Below are 16,126 nucleotides of genomic sequence, written 5' to 3'. Positions count from 1 at the left end.
CTTTCTAGAAAGATATTAACAAGAATTTCCAAAAAACAACTTTCGTATAAGGAACATATATTTGAATTAAAAATTAGCCTTGAAAGGCAAGAACATCATAAGAAAGTTAAATTTTTAACAAACTTGTAACAAAATATTGTAGCAACATAACAATTTAAACAAAACTGACATTTTTTCTTTATTCTATTTAAAACTATTATAGCGGCATTGTGTCAAGTTATTTACAATTCAATAGAAAAATTACATTTTCAATACAGGTTGCTCGATACTGGAGTGTTAGAAATAAAATTCAATTTCGATATTATATGTCAAATACAACTATTATTTTCAGAGGCAGAAGTAGAGGGTTACCCTGGTGCCCTGGTGTGATAATTACCCTGTTGTGATAATTACCCTGGTGCCCCATTTACTTGGGTATATCTGTTAAATTTGCTTCAGGGTTCGTGGAAATCGTAGGAAGTTCTCATCAGAAGTTAGTAAAAAACAGTGAAATTAAAAAGGATGTTTAACCAATCTATAACATTTCTGATATAAGGAAAACAGGGAAATTTTCGTGTACAATGTAAAATATTGAAATGCACAATTACTTTGTCATAACAGAAAGAGTTTAGGAAGGTGACCTTCAGCATTCCAAGCCGTTTAATAGAGGTGTTTCCCAAAAAGTTAAAACGAAGGTTTAAAAAACCTGGTTATATCGGACCAAGCTATTAAAGTCTAGTAGGATAAGGTCGATTAAAATTTGTTCAATTACTCATATAGAAGTATAAATAACATAAAGAAATCTAAAAGATTCATATATCTTGAGTTATTCATTCAAAATGAGAGTAGTTGCCCTCAGGGAGTCACTCATCGCTACTAAAAACTGGTTAAAAAATGTACACCTTTAGATATCAGTACAAACTGAAGAGGGGAGGCGTTTCTGGGGTCTTTTAGTCCATACCAAGATTCGAAAGGGTGTCTGAACAATTATCCATTATTATTCTTTAACATGAAATAGCATCAGTTTTCTATCAAACTCTACCCTGACATCAGTTTTCTGTTAAACTTTTTCCCCTCCCACTCCTCTGTCTCCACACAAAAATCCTTCTGACCATACTAAATTAGGCCACAATCATAACAAGCATGCTGCTAGCCTTTGTTGCTTTTCAGCTTTTAATGAAGGCATTGGTTCCACTTCTAGCAATGGAATGCAGCATGAGCAGCTTAGCACCAGAGTCCTTCATAAAATCATCCAACCTAGCCACGCTATAGAAGTTTAAATTCATTCAACATCAATCCAATAAATTTTTCATTGCTTTCACCCATTAAAAGTCATGAAGCCAAGAGCCATTTCCAAATTGCCTCAGTTTGGATTCAAGCCGCCATTTTTATATGCCTCTTCAATGACAATAATCGAGTTGCTTGCAATTCATTCCCATCTGTAGATACTGAGCTTCTGCTCTGTCAGCGTAGATACAAAGCTGACATCTGCGTTTGAGTTGAATGCAACAATATCAAGCACTGGTTCCGATGATTGGATTTTCTGCCTTACTGCACCAGTTCTGCCATTCCAGAGCACCGTCTATTAATGAGAACAGACACTGTGATACTGAATACATAATAAAACACAATTTGAAGGAAATTCTTTATCAATACTGAAAGACTGTGACGTTGAAATACAATGACAAGAATACCTAAGGTTCCTCAATATTAATCTGACATGAGTATAAAAAGTCATACAGAGAAATTCCATGTTTCCTTAAACATCTGCCATCATCTTAAGAAGCAACCTCGTTCACTACCAAGCTTTCCAAGCTGTACCACTATCTTTTTTTAAACTATACAGTGTAATCCACACTGACAGATTATACAGATACAGACATATCCTCTGTTTTTACAAGAAGTAAACAAGATATATCATAAGAAAGCAAACATTTTACGACATTTTAAAAGTTTTTTCATCTGACACTTCTCAGAGCATGAAACGTCAGAATAAGGTTCCGAGAGAACACGATGGAAAATATATACCCAGTTGTGGATCGAAATAGGCCAATCAGAAAAACGCAAGCACAAGACCGGTATAGTTGACCAATCAGTGCTGCAAGCCTAAAGAAAAATTACCAATGGAGTGTCAGACGAAAAAGCTTTTAGTATGTAGTAAAATGTTTGCTTTTTTAAAGCCATTTTCAAATTCTGTACCGCAAAAAAATTGTTCATATGTCATAAAGCAACACAGTAAAGTTGACTCACCGTGGAAGTGGCCTGGTCACCAGTAGCCCCATACAATACGTCATCGTAGCTGAACAAGGCTGAGCGGGATAGCACTTTGCTTACGCTGCTTCCAATAAATTGGGCGGAAGGTCTATTGGGAAGCGGATTTGTGATTCCAAGGTTAGTCAGACTATACACCTGCAAGAAGAACGTGAAATCAGTTTTCGGAAATAAATATTTCTATAGGAGTTTTCGTTCTTTAGTGGAAAACACTTTTGTGTTAAAGCCAATTTTTATTTGTAAATATTGAAGATTTTTTATATCTTTAGGAAGAATTCGAAACGTCTGAGAACCGAAAAAGAAAACAAAAGAAAAAGCTGCGTAAGAACAAAAGTTGCGAAAGAATGACCACAACAGTGAGAATAAATAACAAGACCTCTTTCGTCTCAATAACATACCTGGTACCTCAAATTCGGAAATTTCACTGAAGGGCGATATGATAGAAGACACTTCCTTGAAACTTCGTCGACAGCCAACCCACAAAGTGGCCCTTGAATGATTGAATAGATTCAAGATTAAAACCTAGATAAAATTGTTCAGCAAGTTTCATACTAAGGACAAATAAAGTCATCAAGAATATAAATTTCTCTTACAGAAATTTTTAGAAATAATTGCTAATGATAACAGAGAACAAACAAACGCTATTTCCTTTGGTATTCCCCAAGCGGCGTTCCAATTTTCGGTTAGGCCCCGTATGCCGGGGCGGAATATTAGCCTTTACTGATTTACGTGTTTTTATTGTTGTTTATTCTCGTCGTATTGCGGTGTTTCATATTTGCTACATTTATATTTGTTAACCTGCCTCAAGAAAATCGACTCAACAATGAGACCCATGCATAAAAAGAAAAAAATTCAAATTTTGCTCCAGTTAAATCTTTCCTATATCCATACATTTATTGCGCTACCTTTCGCTTGTAGGCAGTCTTTGGAGGTCTTTTAATGGGTCAATTTGAACTTAAAAGGCCAAGGCAGTTTTAACTGTATTTTTAGGCTGCATTGTAAGAAGAAAATTGAATTGGTAGTTAGATTGCACACCCCTAGAAAAACTATACTTAAAATTGAAGAACAAAATCTTTTAAAACCTCACTTAAAGATTTACTCGTTGTACTAAGATTAAAATGAATAAAAAAGGAGCCTTACCTGAAGAAACATTAAATGGACGATTGTAAAACCCATCTGTATCCCGAAATTCCCAGAAAACTGGTCGGTTGAGTGAACAAGTGAGAAGGCCTTTTGGGCTGATGGATAAAAAGAAAATATACATCCTAAATTTCTCCAGAAACAAGGCAATAATCCTTCATGAATACAAGTTCAGAGCAAGCAAAATTAATGAAACTGAGTTCACATTTTCCATTTGAAATATCCCTGATCACCAAGTGATATAGAACAGATCGTAAATCATGATTTAATATCAAAACATATATTACATTAAGAAAACAACAAAGATTCTGTGACATGAATGAGATACAAACTAATTTTACGTTCTATCTGTCTTCTTTCACTTTATTTGCAGCCTTCTTCTATCTACTTTTTGATGCAGTACCAAATGCAGACAATGTTGCGAAACACTGCTCACATTGGTCAGTTCTAATTTATATATTATTGTGAAAACAAAATAGCTTCTGGCTCATAGATCTCTAATTTTGAAGTATAGAAAGCCACTTTGCCAAAAATTATGATTTCATGCACATCAAAATTGATCAGAAATGATTACCCGGCGCCACCATTTGAAACATCAGATAGGTAAACCATTGATATTACGGGACAAGACGCATCTTGCGAGGCTTGAAAGATGTTGCAAGGCTCATCAGTGTTGCGGATGTCAAACACGTGGCACTGACCGTTTTGTAACCCAGCGAATACGTAATTCGTGTCTGTGCTTTTCCACTGACAGGACCAAACGGAAGCAGGGCATGTGTAGCTAAATGCAAACCAAATATCAACAGTTAAAACAAACGAGCACGACAAAAATTTTACAGAGAGGTTAACAGACAAAGTGTTTAGTAAGGCTAGAGAGAAAGTTGATGTTAATAAAACAACATACCTTAGAACGACCATACTGCTAGTCATGCTTGTGATCTTTAGAGTCTTGTCCATTGATGCGCTGAGAAGCAGTCGATCACCGCTTGAATTAAAACAGATATCGCGGATGCAGCTTTGATGCACTGGAACATATTCGCTGGTCCGTGATTCAAGAGAGCTCACCTGAAACCAGTTGTAAAAGAGATCTATGGAACTGCTATGTACTGAAGAAGGGCGATCGATAGAAGATCTGGAGTGGGTGAATGAGTGGGTGAATGCTCATAGTAATGTTTGCGCAGAGAAAGATGTACAAAAAACTATTGACATCAGAGGCACGTGCCTAGGTTTTAAGCAATCCCACTTTTTCAATAGGTACCCTCTTAGAACAACGGAAAAGTATCAATTTAGACATGATTCCCCTTTCTACCCTTGCTCCAAACCTTATCTTTAAATGCATCGAAGACCTTGCATATATCTCTTTACGGACGCACAAGTACACGCCCCTGTGCCGAACTGAATTTCAAACTGAATGGCACAATAATCTGATTTTTCTCAACATGCTGTGAATTAAATAATGCGTTTTTTACCTTGGCAATACCATAACCAGGAAACATTTGATTCGGTGAAGGTTTTGAGGCAACCATCATTGCATGGGTTTTGTCATAGGCCATAACACGGGCTTTGCTCTGCAGAAGATGAGAGAATTACACATCATTTAACGTTCTTTAAATAAATGCTAGAGCGTTTTAAGGTGCAAAAGGAAAGTGTATTCTTTATTAAACGATGGAAATCCTAATGATACCATCTGTGCACGCTGAATCGAACATTTTTCAGGTGTTTTTCATCTAACCCGAAACGCGTGTATGGTAGGTTGCTTTTGACACTGTATTGTATCATTTTAATCGCATTTTATGTGGGTATCTTGGTACAACTGGGAACAGTACAGAACCCAGGATGAGGCTTCCCGTACAGCTATGAAACTTTTGCAGGCGTTTTGTGAGCTCTGGATGGTCAATCAAGCATCCATAACGACAAAGCAGCTTTGTGATGACGCCAGAGAATAAATTTTATTAAATTTCTAAATTCGAACGTATAATTGAACGTATTTTTGGTCGCATATTAAGAATGCAACGAAAGAGCATCAGCCAATCAGCCATCTCAACATTTTCATGTCCAAACTTATCTAGTTGAGTTCATCTCAATAATTTATCTAACAGCAGTCAGGTCTCAAATGAAGCAAGTTCCTTTTGTGTATACGGGGTCTTAACTTGGATCGGAATTAATTTTAATTAATTTTCCTTAATAAAGACGCTTCTATTTTTCTACAAAAATTTGTTGTGTATTGGACCCTTGAATTAAAAAAAACTCTCAAAAGGGATCGCAAAAGCGACTCACCATAAATTCTAAGTTTGCCTTCATTTCAAATTTACAGCTTTCTCCGTCAGACACTCGAACCCCTCTGCCAATTTGATGGAGGAGTATACAAGCAAACCAAAACCCGAGTATTTGAAATATCAACGAAACTTAAAACGCTCAACTTTTTACAATGGGTAGCAAGAAAGCCCCAACTTTTTAGTCAAGTGGAGAGAGTTTCATTGTGAAAAAGCGATTTAACTACTTTAAAACTAATGGGACTTAAATTATTTACGACGTAAAAAGTTGCACAATGACCAACAGAAAATAAAGGAAAGTATTCAGAAACATTGACAGTTTTTCTGCCTACGATAAAAACCATAGAAAACTTTTTCAATAAAATTTAATCGGGTCACAAAATTACAAAATAAAAATGTAAGGCAAAGAGGCAAAGCTTAAGAGAAGAAAAGGGAAGAAGATGAAGAAGAAGGTGAAGGTGAAGAGGGAGAAGAAGAAAAGGGAGGAGAAGAAGAAGAGGGAGAAGAAGGAGAAGAAGGAGGAGAAGGAGAAGGAGGAGGAGGAGAAGGAGAAGAGGGAGGAGAAGGAGAAGAAAGAGAAGGAGGAGAAGAAGGAGAAGAAGGAGGAGAAGAAGGAGGAGGAGAAGAAGGAGGAGAAGGAGAAGAAGGCGAAGAAAGAGAAGAAGCAGATGGAGGAGAAGGAGAAGAGGGAGGAGAAGGAGAAGAAAGAGAAGGAGGAGAAGAAGGAGAAGAAGGAGGAGAAGAAGGAGGAGGAGAAGAAGGAGAAGAAGGAGGAGAAGGAGAAGAAGGCGAAGAAAGAGAAGAAGCAGATGGAGGAGCAGGAGAAGGAGGAGAAGAAGGAGGAGAAGAAGGAGGAGAAGAAGGAGGAGAAGGAGGAGAAGAAGGAGGAGGAGAAGATGGAGAAGAAGAAGAAGAAGGCGAAGAAGAAGAAGGAGAAGGTGAAGAAGGAGAAGAAGGCGAAGAAGGAGAAGAAGAAGAAGAAGGCGAAGAAGGTGAAGAAGGAGAACAATTGAAAGAAAAGATTGCTAATTTGTAAATTTACTTTTTGATATCATTCATGTATCTTCGACAACAGTCTTCAAAGATGGTTTAATGGTTAGATTCCAAGTCAAACTTTATTTTAACGGAAAATGCTCAAATCAGATGACATTGTGTTGTGTCTTTAAAAGCAGCAAAGTACATTGCGTAAATCATCCCCCCCCCTGACATTGTATATATCTAAAAGTAAACAAAAATCCTTCTCATTTCATTTTGTTGATATCAACTTACAAAGAAGCTCCTAGACTGGAGACGATAACTGATAACAATGATAAGGTACATAGATTTATAAGATGTGTGTAATAGAATATCCGTCAATGATCTTTCGATAAGAACTTTACAACCAAACAAGAGATCGCATTCAAGATTTTGTATCTTCGAATGAAAATTTCGAGCACAGATAGGAGCAATCGAAATGCAAAAATAAAGGGAGTTTACGGCTGTTAGGAGACATTCCTCCAACTGCGAATGGAGATTAGCCGTTTTAGACCACAATGGATAGAGAGGCGACAATAGAATCAGTGTTCGAAACTTGGGGACGTCAAGGGGCAGTTAACGGCCCCCAAAAGTTGCAAAAATCCATTTTTTAAACAAAGCTCTATCTGTATATCTTGCTACTATGATGAATGATAGGAAGAAGTAACCTTTAACAACAAATTTGAATGTTTTGCTATGTTTGGTCAAAATAGATAGATAAAGGCAAGAAAGTAACAAGAAAAACAAGGTGAGCTTCTGCAGTAACCTGCTATTGCGGTTCCTTACTTGTGTAACAATTAGCAAAATTTTCGAAGCCTGGACCTCGTTTACTTGAGCCCAGATCCAGACGCGTTGACGCAAGCAAGACTTCGCTGTGATCTGATTCAAACTTGTCAATTTCTATTCCAAACGGGTACAGATAGCAAATCTATATATATTTCGATCTACGAGTTTTATTGTGACGCAAGGCTTATCCGTACCAGTTTGGGTGGGAACATAATTGGATCTGACACTGGGCGCGTTTCAATTTGGATCCGACCTCGTGCAATAGCAGTCTCGGTATTTTGAGGGCGGAAAATAGGCGATATTTGACATGATAATCTGCAAAACTTCGACAACTGGCAACACAGGCCCATGCATCGGTTTGTTCGTGTAGTTTGTATGTAACCTGTTTGTCATGAAGTTTGTAATAAGAACGGTTCGTTACGTCAACACTGGCAGCGATTGATGCTTGTGAATAAAAAGGACCGTCCTTTTACCACTTTTATTCAAATAGCCTTTGTCACAACAATAGCTTTGATATAAACTTTAATAATCATACCTGAGAGACTTTTATTGTTTTTAGGTGGATGAGCCTGTGTCGAGTGGTATTCTCGCTTGGTCTTGGGTACGCTTCCTGTGAAGATAGGCCTTGCGATGACGTAGTTTGTGACGATGATGGTCTGTCATGAAAGTGACTCGCATTAGTTCCCTACTCGACAATATTTTGACAAAAGTTTTGAAAAAGACAATCATGGTGGGCAAGGTTAAAATGGAGGGAGATAATTCGAGAGACTTGAGTCCCCCATATAAGAAACGTTGAACATCGAAATTACCCAGAGAAGACAGATATATTTTTCCTTGGCCCCTGAGGAGACAGATAGAGCTTTCCTGTTCCGAGATGTTTTCCCTGCCTCCCTAAAAGACAGGGATATCTTCCCTGGCCCCCTGAGGAGTCAAATATAACTTCCATGTTCCCCTGAAACACCAAATACTCTTCGCCTCTCTACTTAATTTCTCTTTGTCAAATTCACGAATTATGTACCATAACTCATCATTCTTTTCCAGAGGTTGTAAGCTTTAAAATGATTTACCTGCGTGTTGCTTCCTAGACACGAGTACAATCTCCTTTGTTATCAAAAGGGTTACTATAGTATACTTGATATATACTCGCTTATATAAAAGTCCATGCATACATTGGTATTGATATTGGGTCTTCTGCTTTCATCTCTGTATAATGTTGTTTACATGTGAGTAAGAGATAATAAACTTTCAAATAAAATGTTAAAAGCCTGTACTCCTCCAAAGCAGCATTGTGCCTTTGCGATATTGATTCTTGCTCCAACTGCATTCGAAGCTTAATCAGTTCTATCTTCGCTTGTTCGAAATAAATCCTGGTCCTCGAGCATTCGTCTTCCGCCCTCATCCTCTTCATTTTCTCCTCCTCCAGCTCTTCCAAAGCCCTTTATAGAAATAGATTTATGGTGAACATACTTCAGCAGCACTGTCTGAAGATCCCCTATTATCCACATTGTAACTATTTGCTTGAAAGCAGGTGCAAATGGATTTTAAAGTCAGTGAAAGCGTCTGCTTGGGTGCTTTAGTTTTTTAGCATGCAAAGAGTGCAGAATAATTCTTGTATATATATATACCAGGGTATTTGAGATGTTACCAAAAATAAACCTAATAGGAAAGATTGCATTTTGAGACTTGGAGTTACAGTTTAAAAACAACTTGTTCTGTAGGTCAAGAAAAGCTTATATAATGCAACAAAAGGCACAGTAAAGCAACTGATGAAAAACAGACTTGGTGTAAAACAGAACGATCATTCTTGAGGAAGTGTCCAGGACAACTGCACGTAAGAGCTTACAAGTTAAAGGGATTTTGGTGTTTAAAGGAAATATCATACAAATCATGGTCTTTTATAACTAGTGACATTAAGCTTGTTGAAACCCACAGAATGTAAATGGAGTGTCTTTGTGTAGCAGGGAAAAGGCCTGAAGAAGAGGAAGGCTTAAAGTTTTCCTTTATAATTATAAAATGGAAAAGCAGACCTATTTTCTTCAATGTTAATAAAGCCAAAGGAATTGTCACAAGTACATTTAAACTTTCAAGTACAAAGGAGAAATTTTATTATCATATGCAAAGACACTAAATAGATAAAAAACAATACGATTTATTGACAGGTAGCAAAAAAGTGGTACGACGATAAGTTGGCCAATTGGAAAGAATTCAATCATTCAGAATGAGCATCTTGATTTTAAATTATGAGCCTCTTGATAAGATAGAACTACAATTTTTAGATACTTTGAAGAAATGAACTACATGGCTCAGCCCAGCAGGCCTTCCTGGGAATAAATTGGCACAAGTGTGTCATTTCACACCCCTAGACTGTTTCAGGAGTGTGATGGAGTGCTATTGGTGTTTGCCTTATTTCTTCAAAGGTTTAATTACATAGTATATGGAGCCTTGAAAAACCCCCATTCTTCAATTTTCTCGCAAGATTAACAATAAAAATCTCTGGCGGCATAACAATAAAGGAAAGCTTATAACTATTGCCAGGCATCCTTACTAAATTTGATACTGAAAATACTTTGGATTCAGTTCCCAGCAATTCCTCTTGCCACCAACCATTGTGGCAGTCTTGACAAATTTTAATATTTTGGCCCCAACTGTCAATCGTGTCTTATCGAAAGGGATATTAAAAAAGTTTTGAAAACGGCACAATTTAAAAATGGCACGATTTGAAAACGGCACGAAATGTTTCACAACAATACTACTGCAAATTTCCCTCTCTTTGAATCCAGAGTACTATCATTCTGTTTCCAAGTGTAACTCTTGGAAATTTCATGCCTTTTGCACAACCTGCCGTTTTTCAAATCTTTCCGTTTTCATATGAAAACGATCTACATGGAATAGTTTGTGGAAGTCCGGGACGGCGAGTATGAAGACTTCCGGTTACTCCAAAAACACCATATATTGTACTAAAACCTATAGTAGATCATATATAGGTCTATCAGAAACTGTTTTAGGTGGGGAAGGGCCATTATTAAAGAACTGCCAGATTGCGTAAGCCCTTCTGGGGAGGGTTGTTTAGCGTTGCGTTGGGCTCCGCTAATTTTTAACTCAGCTGGAGGTAGAAACTGGATACTGAAATCAGTGGCGTACAGAAAGCGAGCTTCCAAGCATGGGCCTTCGAAAGTCTTTCACATAAAAACTGTAGCTCCTTCGAATGATCAATGCCTGATGATCAGGTATTTCACACACAACTTGCACCAAATCTTTTTTACATATTGCTTACTGTCATGGGCATAAATAGTATAGCCTTAAATGTCATCGTTGTCCCATTTCAGGAATATGGCAAGCTCCTTTGTGACCCCTTTACTTTTTTTGCTGAAGACACCAAATTTACGAGTGTAGATCAGAATAAGTACGGCACAAATCTAAACTGGAAGCCTTTTGTTTAATCTTATCGAAGTTTATCTTTCGAAAATGGTATTTTAGAAATATGTGCATGCTAACACAGGTCTATGATAAAAAATGCGACTTAGTTTTCTCGAACACTGGGCTAGAATATGATTGCAAATTGTTGTATAATAATGGTTTCCGCAGCCTTAGACGTAAGAATGAAATTTACCGGAGTAATTTGGTCTGTGTCTGATTGCTTCCAAGTGTCGTCAAAACAGCTCTTCAAAATGATTACGGTGACCCAGTACCACAGAATAGTCATTTCTATTCTGTGCCAGCACGGTGGGCAAGACTGGTAATACACATCAAAATAAAACACACATAACAATTTATTGTTGTTTTGTTACCTTCTTAGTTTCCGGTGCTTTGGTTAAAACACAAACGAATGATTACAAAAATAGGCGTGCGATTAAACACTTCTCGGTGTAGGGAGGGGTGTTCCAGCGCGTGTGAGTGCGATCGCACGCCTTTCCCTGGAAGGCCTGGCCCAGCATTTTATTGTGATGCTAAACTAGCTGAATCTATTACTGCATAAAAAGGCGATCTGAGAAAAAGGCTCCAAAACAAGTTTTGAGAAGAGGCAGAAAAACAAGTTGTTGATATATGTATCTAAGTCATCAGGTTAGCGGGAGAAATCCATGTTGCTAATGTTTAGTCTTGGTTCTTGGGGGGGGGGGGCAATACATTTATAAAACAAAATTTAGCACCTTTTTGGCATTACTATTCTGAATTGCCTTGTAAATATCATTAGTAGGCTCACTCCATCTTAAGCAACAAGAAGATTGCATAAAACAGGACATAGACCAATTGCATTCATTTGAGAAAACGCAGTATCATACCTGTCCCGCTCTGATGTATCAGTGGCTTTTAGAGCCTTGCAGTAGATATTTCGAATGTCTTCCCTCTTGGCTGGACAATTACATTGCGGGCACTTCCTTGTCTTTTTTTTACCTTTAAGCCATCTCTCTATACAACTGGAATTAAAATCAGTTTTTTTACTACAAAATAAAAAAGTACAAAAACAGATCATTTTGAATGACATCTGGGAATAAGCTTTTCTCTTGTCATTCTTTTTTCATCATTCTACCAAACATGGAAAATCTGAGCATTTAACAAAAATTGTTTTTAATTGTAGTTCTGCTTCTTTTGCCTTGCCATAAAAAGATTATGAGGGTTGTTCATGACTTTGCATTCCCTTTCAGTACAAAGTCTTTTTCAAAGTTTAGATGTGTTTTCTAGTTCAAAGCTCCTTTTATAATCTTTATTACAAGACATTACAAGATAGGGCAGTAAATGAGAATAGCATAGGAACTGATTAATAAATAGATATTCATGGAAAGACTTCAACAAATATTCAATAAACAAGTGTAAATATACATACCTTTTACCAAATAAATGACCACACTTTAATGAAACAAGTCTGTGAGATCCAGAGTTGGTCCATGGCTCAAAACATACAGGACAGCCTTGTTCCTGAGGTGCAACCATAATCCATACAGTTAAAAAATAGACAAACCAAAATCTCAGTCAAGGGTTCTTAATATGAAATTTCTTTTATGTACGTTTTACTCAAATAGGAAATATATTTACAAATTTATTTTAGGTGGCTTTAGAGTAGTTGCAATCTTTCAAGAACTTAGAAATCAAAACCTGTTAACTAAAATCAGGCCATTATTATTGCAAGAAATTATGTGACAGAAATGACAAAAATCATGTGGACAGTCTGTCATCCTTGTGGACAGTTCTTCTTGAAAAGGCCTGTAGGTAACAAGAAAGTTGTAAACAAGTTAGACAAAGAAATTTTCCGCCTTCAAGAGGATTGCTTGGATTGAGAAAAAAGCTATCAAAATTTTTATGCTCTATTTCACAAGTGCATAAGGTAGGACATGTACTAAAAATTTACCTCTGCATCACTTTCAGGGCCATTATCAAAATCCTCTACTTCGTCTTTGGGTTTAGATTCCCCATTCTGTGGAGTAACTTTTTGTTCATCAATTTCTTCATCATCTCTGATAATTACAACATCATTAGTGTTTTCCTCAATGCCAGGCATTACACCTTCATTTGGGTCATCTGACAGCAAGATAAGAAACAATTAAGAAATAGAGCATGCATAGATATAAACTGGTTTGTTTAGTCAAGCCAGACACCAAAGTTTGGGTTTGTGCCAGGGAACAAGTCAAGCATTAATTATTAACAAAATACAAGAAAAGAATTGTTGATGAAATAATCAGTTCCCTATTCAAATAAATTTTCCATGTTCTAAACATGTTTGTCTTATACCTGAAAAACAAAAGGATTTGAGAGAATAGAGCACAGGCCGTGCCAATCATTAAAAAAAGTGGTAGCTAAAAACGAATAAAAAGAGGCTTGAAGGGTGATTCCTTTGGTTAATTTTTTGCATTTCTGGCAAGAAGTGGCGGCTAAAGCCCCAGCCCCCTGCTTCGCAGTCCCTTGTATAGCAATAAGCCACCCAGTTATTAAAAGAGGTTGCACTTTGCTATCGGTGAAACCAGGGTGCATTCCATGTACTTAGGCCCGAAGATCTTTGGTGTACAATCAGGTTTTTTTGGCGTTCAGCATATAAACCAATAAAAATTTTTTTGGCATACTTAAAATTTAGTTAGTTGGCATGCTAAACATGAAGCCATGTACATAGTTAACGTAAAATAAAGACTCATACACCACATTTTTCTCTAATAATCAGTTTTCTTTGTCTGGCGCAATAATGTTTACAGTTTTACTAACTGCTTTTATATTTTTGGGGTACCTAAACAAATGCCCCTGTGGACCTTCGGCGTACAGTTGACATGGAATGCACCCTGGTAGTTAAGATTTGAAAATATTTTAAAAGTGTACAAAAATCACTGATTTCCTTCACCCTTTAAATATTTTTACTCAATAGACAGTAAAGCAAAAGAAATGTTTTACCGCAAAGATTTTCTTTTGTAATATTTTTGTATAACAAATAAGCAAACGATTTTAATCTTGAGTAAATGCTCCAGATTGGTTGTATAGCCTTTAGGAGTTAACGATTGAAGATCTGTGATGTTCCCGCGCAAAAGCATAAGTGGCAGAATCGTTCCCCGCGCAGAAAAAATACTTTGCAGTCTTTCAGCGAAACTACTCGCATCATCATACATATATGACGGTTTAATAATTACGTGTTTTAATGGAAGATGAGTTTGATAAGAAAGGCATTTTAAAAAATTAAAAAAAAATGTTTACCAGCATCGACCGTCTGCCTTATTTCACCACCAGCGCCATCTTCTTCGTCAATTTCCATGGAACCGTACCTTGCTGGCCCCTAGACGGCCTAACCAAAACAGATCAATGAACGATTTGCAGTTGCTGCACTATCTTATACAAATATTGAAAATAATCGCAGGTTAATATTCAGATCTTTCGATTATTGTTACATTTGACTTCAAATTTATGCAGCCCCAGCATGGACACACAACATTCACATTGGCGCGTCAATATATCGTTGTTGTTGTTAATGGGCTCCTTCGCAGTTAACAAGTCATTTGCACTGGTCATTTGTCCCTACATGGAAAATAATGGGATACACCTTATGTTCACAACTTCTAAGCGGTGCAAAATTTGATATTGGATTTGGAAAAAGCAAGCAATTTAGAGCGTGCTAAAAAGTTTTCATCTGACACTTCTTAGAGAATAAAACCCCTAGTGGTGGATCGAAACAGGCCAATCATGTTTTTTATACTTATAATGGGATGTGCGTCCTACAAAGCTAAAATCACACTGGCATATGAATTCATAAAGGGGGGTCATCAAGGAGGTACAAATCCACCGTTTTGCGCAATTTATTGCGCAGTCTCTCCGTTCCGGTCATTTGAGTGAAAATTACGCGTCCCAAAATTGTTGACCAGAAAAACCTAGCCTGCTACAAAAAAAACAGGACTTGACTAGTTATTTTTTCAAGACAACATGTTAAGAATTCTGCAAACATTATAAAAATCTCGTATTCCGCGCACCATTTTCAAGAAGCTCCGCATCCGGCAAGTGTGGAGAATCCCATCGTTCTGTCGAGAAATTACCAAACGTCCGTAATCCTGGACCAAACTTCTTAAAGTTCTGTTCCACTAATGCTGTTCCACTAACCCTGATTAGCCCCATAAAGAGTGATTGTTTGAATGCGACTTTGCTTGCCAAAAAATTTCAAAATTACAACTCTTGAACATATAGTTTTTGCGAAACATGGAGCCTTATGTGAATGCTTATGTAAAGTCAAAGCGCATTTTATTTGGGCTGCGCTCTTACCAGGACCGTCTTTTCCTGGTGCAAAATTGTTAACATCATAGAAGGGGGAAAATTCTTGGGGTATTCCTATTGCTAACATTAAGTGATTTATAATTTGCGTTCAACGAAAAAAGCTGCTTTTTACGGCCTTCCGCTTGTATTTGTCGACAATACGCACATAACTTGAAGCAACTTCGTTCCTTTCTTTAAGGCGAGTGCAATGAAAGAATTTCTAGACAGCCAATCCAGGAATTAGAAGACGGAATTAAGAATGATAAACCAAGAAAAACTATTTCTACACTATGGTACAATTGGGAAAATACAAACGTTGAAATTATACATTGCTTATTTTTTCTATAATACATATCAATTTTGCTTCAATTTCCTACTTTTTGCAAGAAATAATTTGTGCGAGAAAATATGAAGCTGTTCATTTTGTCGAATATTTCTTTTAAACAATGCATTTAGATGGCATTGAATATATGTTTGAGAAGAAGTTTTAAAATTGCTCAATACTGCCAGTTTGAAAGTTTGGAAAATCAGATCCTTCTGTGCCAGAATTTGAAAAGAATCCGCTGAAAATCTGCGTCAAACTTGAAGGAGAATCTAGAGCTTCCTAAGCATTCTGCATTCAAAATGTAAAAATGGGTGTGATCAGCATGAGTTGCTATCATAAGTAGGAATTATCACATTTTATGCAAACATTAACACCTATACCGGAGCTAGTTTGTAGATACTAAAAGCTTAGTTATCTCGGTCTTTTTTACTAGCATTAGATTCATATTTTCTTACTGACCAACAAAGTCAAGCTCCTTTCAGCAATGTAATCATATTCAAAACAAGCACATTACATTCTAATGAAAGAATTGTCCCTTGTTTTAAGACCAAGTGCATATTCTGTCCATTTCATGGCAATCTATGCTCCTGTATCCATTGCTGGAACGATGTTTTATCCATGCGAA

General features: G+C 36.9%; 1 protein-coding gene across 1 annotated transcript; it reads right to left on the bottom strand.

The window, feature by feature from the left end:
- Positions 1 to 42: 42 nt before the first annotated feature.
- On the bottom strand, positions 43 to 15,280 carry LOC135696609 (E3 ubiquitin-protein ligase rfwd3.S). Its single transcript, XM_065216065.2, has 13 exons — positions 14,133 to 15,280; positions 12,808 to 12,977; positions 12,286 to 12,377; positions 11,744 to 11,878; positions 8,735 to 8,899; positions 7,999 to 8,119; positions 4,860 to 4,958; positions 4,295 to 4,455; positions 3,965 to 4,171; positions 3,391 to 3,488; positions 2,649 to 2,740; positions 2,230 to 2,388; positions 43 to 1,561 (listed from the first exon to the last, which is right to left on the bottom strand). Exons 1-13 carry the CDS (start codon positions 14,188 to 14,190, stop codon positions 1,409 to 1,411), a joined length of 1,710 nt encoding a protein of 569 aa, XP_065072137.2. The 5' UTR covers positions 14,191 to 15,280; the 3' UTR covers positions 43 to 1,408.
- Positions 15,281 to 16,126: the final 846 nt, after the last annotated feature.

The sequence above is a fragment of the Rhopilema esculentum genome, chromosome 18 (genome assembly GCF_057945365.1).
Source record: "Rhopilema esculentum isolate cy_ngs chromosome 18, ASM5794536v1, whole genome shotgun sequence".
Taxonomy (NCBI): Eukaryota; Metazoa; Cnidaria; class Scyphozoa; order Rhizostomeae; family Rhizostomatidae; genus Rhopilema; species Rhopilema esculentum.
This window is presented reverse-complemented; position numbering and strand designations above follow the sequence as displayed.